The sequence below is a fragment of the Netta rufina genome (genome assembly GCF_964035555.1).
Source record: "Netta rufina genome assembly, contig: SCAFFOLD_154, whole genome shotgun sequence".
Classification (NCBI taxonomy): domain Eukaryota; kingdom Metazoa; phylum Chordata; class Aves; order Anseriformes; family Anatidae; genus Netta; species Netta rufina.
This window is the reverse complement of record NW_028168866.1, coordinates 27,874-32,377: the sequence shown is the minus strand read 5'-3', so window position 1 is coordinate 32,377 and position 4,504 is coordinate 27,874. Positions and strand designations below refer to the sequence as shown.

The window sequence follows — 4,504 nt, the reverse complement described above, 5'->3', positions numbered from 1 at the left end:
TGACACTGGGGGGGGACAGGTGACCCCGAGGGGGGGGGTGTGACATTGGGGGGGGACAGGTGACCCCAAGGGGGGGTGGGTGACACCGGGGGGGGGTGGGTGACCCCAAGGGGGGGGTGGGGGTGCCCCGGGGGTGGTGATGGGCACCACTGGGGGGGGGGGTGACATCAGAGGGGGGTGGGCGACCCCGGGGGGGGGTGGGTGACACAAAGGGGGGTTGGGTGACACCGGGGGGGGACAGGTGACCCCGAGGGGGGGTGTGTGACCCCCAGGGGGGTGACGGTGGGCGCTGGGGGGGGGGTGGGGGCAGGCGTCTGTGCGAGCAGCAGTACGGGAACGCCCCGCGGGTGCGCATCAACGGGCACGTGGCCGCCCGCTTCCCCTTCATCCCCCTGCCCCTCGACTACATCCTGCCCGAGCTGCTCAAGAACGCCATGAGGTACGGACCCTATAGGGGACCCCCGGATCCTATAGGGGCACCCCTGGATCCTATAGGGCCCCACCAGACCTTCTAGGGCACCCCCAAACCCTGTAGGGCCCACCAGACTCTATAGGGCCCCACCGGTCCCTATAGGGCACCCTCAGACCCTATAGGGCCCGTATGGCACCCCCGACCCTATAGGGCACCCCCAGACCCTATAGGGCCCCACCAGTCCCTATAGGGCACCCCCAGACCCTATAGGGCCCCTATAGCCCCCCCGACCCTATAGGGCACCCCCAGACCCTATAGGGCCCCACCAGTCCCTATAGGGCACCCCCAGACCCTATAGGGCCCCTATAGCCCCCCCGACCCTATAGGGCATCCCCAGATCCTATAGGGCACCCCCAAACCCTATAGGGGCCCCCCCGGATCCTATAGGGGCCCCCCAAACCCTATAGGGTGCCCCCGGTCCCTATAGGGTCCCCCCGGACCTTATAGGGCCCCCCCAGACCCTATAGGGCCCCACCGGATCCTATAGGGTCCCCCCATACCCTATAGGGCACCCCCAGACTCTATAGGGTCCCCCTGGACCTTATAGGGCCCCCCCATACCCTATAGGGCACCCCTGGACCCTATAGGACCTCCCCGGACCTTATAGGGTGCCCTTGTCCCCTATGGGGTGCCCTGAGTCCTATAGGGGGAGGATACGGGGGTGGGTTTTTAGGGGAGGGGGGTATAGGGGGGTGTAGGGGGGGGGTGTAGGGGGGTATGGGGGGCTCTAGGGGGGTATACAGTATATAGGGGGGCCCTTTAAGAGGTATGGGGTCCTATAAGGGGGGTATGGGGCCCTATAGGGGGAGGTATGAGGCCCTATGGGGGGGTATGGGATCCGATAGGGGGTATATGGGCCCTATAGGGGGGGTATGGGACCAGAAGGGAGGCATATAGGGCCGGGGGGATATATAGGGGCTGGGGGGGCGTATAGGGGCCCCAGGGGGCATATAGGGGCTGGGGGGGGCATATAGGGGCTGGGGGGGCGTATAGGGGCCCTGGGGGGACGTATAGGGGCTGGGGGGCCGTATAGGGGCCCGGGGGGGATGTATAGGGGCCGTGTGGGGTGCCGCAGGGCCACGATGGAGTCGCACCTGGACACGCCCTACAACGTCCCCGACATCGTCGTCACCATCGCCAACAACGACATCGACATCGTCATCCGGTACCTAGAGCCGGCCCTATAGGGGCTGCCCGGAACGCCCCGTCGCCTATAGATCCCTCCCCCTCCGAGGTCCCCATCCCCTATAGGCTCCCCGCCCCCCATAGGCTCCCCCTATAGGCTCCCCGTCCCCCATAGGCTCCCCGTCCCCTATAGGATCCCCTATAGGATCCCCTGTAGGCTCCCCGTCCCCTATAGGCTCTCCATCCCCTAAAGGATCCCTGACCCCTATAGGATCCCCTATAGGCTCCCCAACCCCTCTAGACTCCCCGCCCCCCATAGGCTCCCCCATAGGCTCCCCATCCCCTATAGGATCCCCTGTAGGCTCCCCGTCCCCCATAGGCTCCGCCTATAGACTCCCCGTGCCCTATAGGCTCCCCCATAGACTCCCTGCCCCCTATAGACTCCCCATCCCCTATAGGCTCCCCGTTCCCTATAGGCTCCCCATCCACTATAGGATCCCCTGTAGGCTCCCCAACCCCTACAGTCTCCCTGCCCCCCATACTCTCCCCTACAACCTCCCCGCCCCCTATAGCCTCCCCTATACCCTCCCCATCCCCTATAGGCTCCCCTATAGGCTCCCCAACCCCTATAGGATCCCCATCCCCTATAGGATCCCCTATAGGCTCCCCCATAGGCTCCCTGCCCCCTACACCCTCCCTGTCCCCTATAGCCTCCCCTATACCCTCCCCGTCCCCTATAGGATCTCCTATAGGATCCCCGCCCCCCATAGTCTCCCCTACAGCCTCCCCACCCCCTATAACCTCCCCTATACCCTCCCCATCCCCTATAGGATCCCCTATAGGCTCCCCATCCCCTATAGGATCTCCATCCCCTATAGGCTCCCCAACCCCTACCCCCTCCCCGCCCCCTATAACCCCCCCCTACACCCCTCCCTGCCCCCTATAAACCCCCCTACACCCCTCCCCGCCCCCTATAAACCCCCCCTACCCCCCTCCCCACCCCCTATAACCCCCCCCATACCCTCCCCATCCCCTATAGGATCTCCATCCCCTATAGGCTCCCCGCCCCCTACACCCTCCCCGCCCCCTATAACCCCCCCTACCCCCTCCCCGTCCCCTATAACCCCCCCTACCCCCTCCCCGTCCCCTATAACCCCCCCTATACCCTCCCCACCCCCTATAACCTCCCCCTATACCCTCCCCATCCCCTATAGGATCCCCTATACCCTCCCCATCCCCTATAGGATCTCCATCCCCTATAGGCTCCCCGCCCCCTACCCCCTCCCCGCCCCCTATAACCCCCCCACCCCCTCCCCGCCCCCTATAACCCCCCCCTACCCCCTCCCCACCCCCTATAACCCCCCCCTATACCCTCCCCGTCCCCTATAGGATCTCCATCCCCTATAGGCTCCCCGCCCCCTACCCCCTCCCCGCCCCCTATAACCCTCCCCTACCCCCTCCCCGCCCCCTATAGCCCCCCCATAGGATCCCTATAGGCTCCCCATCCCCTATAGGATCTCCATCCCCTATAGGCTCCCCATCCCCTATCGGCTCCCCTATAGCCTCCCCGCCCCCTACCCCCTCCCCGCCCCCTATAACCCCCCCCAACCCCCTCCCCGCCCCCTATAACCCTCCCCTACCCCCTCCCCACCCCCTATAACCCCCCCCTACCCCCTCCCCACCCCCTATAACCCCCCCCTACACCCTCCCCACCCCCTATAACCCCCCCCAACCCCCTCCCCACCCCCTATAACCTCCCCTATACCCTCCCCGCCCCCTATAGGATCTCGGACCGGGGCGGGGGCATCCCCCACGAGCTGCTGGACAAGGTGACCCAGTACCACTTCAGCACGGCCGAGGCCAGCGCCCAGGACCCCCGCCTGGGGGGCCCCTTCCGCAACCTCCTCGACCTCCAGGCCTGCCCCATGCACGGGTGAGCCAGCCTCCCCCTCCCCCCAACCCCCAAAACCGGGCGAATTCACCCCAAAATGACGGGTTTTTTTCACAGTTTCGGCTTCGGGCTGCCCACCTCCCGCGCCTACGCCGAGTACCTGGGGGGCTCGCTCTGCCTGCAGTCGCTGCAGGGCGTGGGCACCGACGTCTACCTGCGCCTGCGCCACATCGACGGCAAGGGGGAGAGCTTCCGCATCTAGGGGCAGCCCCAAAATGCTCCTCGGGGGGCACAAATCCTCCTCGGGGGGCCCAAATCCTCCTCGGGGACCTCAAATTCTCCTCGGGGACCTCAAAATCCTCCTTGGGGGGCCCAAAATCCTCCTCGGGGACTCCAAATCCTCCTCGGGGACCTCAAAATCCTCCTTGACAGCCCCAAATTCCTCCTTGGGGACTCCAAAATCCTCTTCAACGGCACCAAATTCCTCCTTGGTGACTTCAAAATCCTCCTCAGCGGCCTCAAATCCCCCTTTGGGACTCTAAATCTTCCTCGGGGACTCCAAAATCCTCTTCGACGGCACCAAAATCCTCCTTGGTGGCCTCAAAATCCTCCTCGGCGGCCTCAAAATCCTCCTCGGGGACCCCAAATCCTCCTTGGGGGGCCCAAAATCCTACTCGGCGGCCTCAAAATCCTCCTCGGGGACTCCAAATCCCTCCTCGGGGACCTCAAATCCTCCTCAGAGACTCCAAAATCCTCTTCAACGGCACCAAAATCCTCCTTGGTGACTTCAAAATCCTCCTCAACGGCCTCAAATCCTCCTCAGAGACTCAAAATTCCTCTTCGACGGCACCAAAATCCTCCTCAGCGGCCTCAAAATTCTCCTCGGGGGGGCCCAAATCCTCCTCGGGGGGCACAAAATCCTACTCGGGGAGCCCAAATCCTCCTCGGGGACCTCAAATTCTCCTCGGGGACCTCAAAATCCTACTCGGCGGCCTCAAAATCCTCCTCGGGGACTC

General features: G+C 64.5%; 1 protein-coding gene across 1 annotated transcript; it reads left to right on the top strand.

Annotated features, from left to right (window-relative positions):
- Positions 1–272: 272 nt before the first annotated feature.
- On the top strand, positions 273–3,988 carry BCKDK (branched chain keto acid dehydrogenase kinase; the record flags this gene model as incomplete). The annotated part of the gene is made up of 4 exons (XM_084307184.1): positions 273–439; positions 1,548–1,637; positions 3,381–3,530; positions 3,606–3,988. Coding segments are annotated over 4 exons (552 nt in total), but the record flags the coding sequence as incomplete, so codon positions are not given.
- Positions 3,989–4,504: the final 516 nt, after the last annotated feature.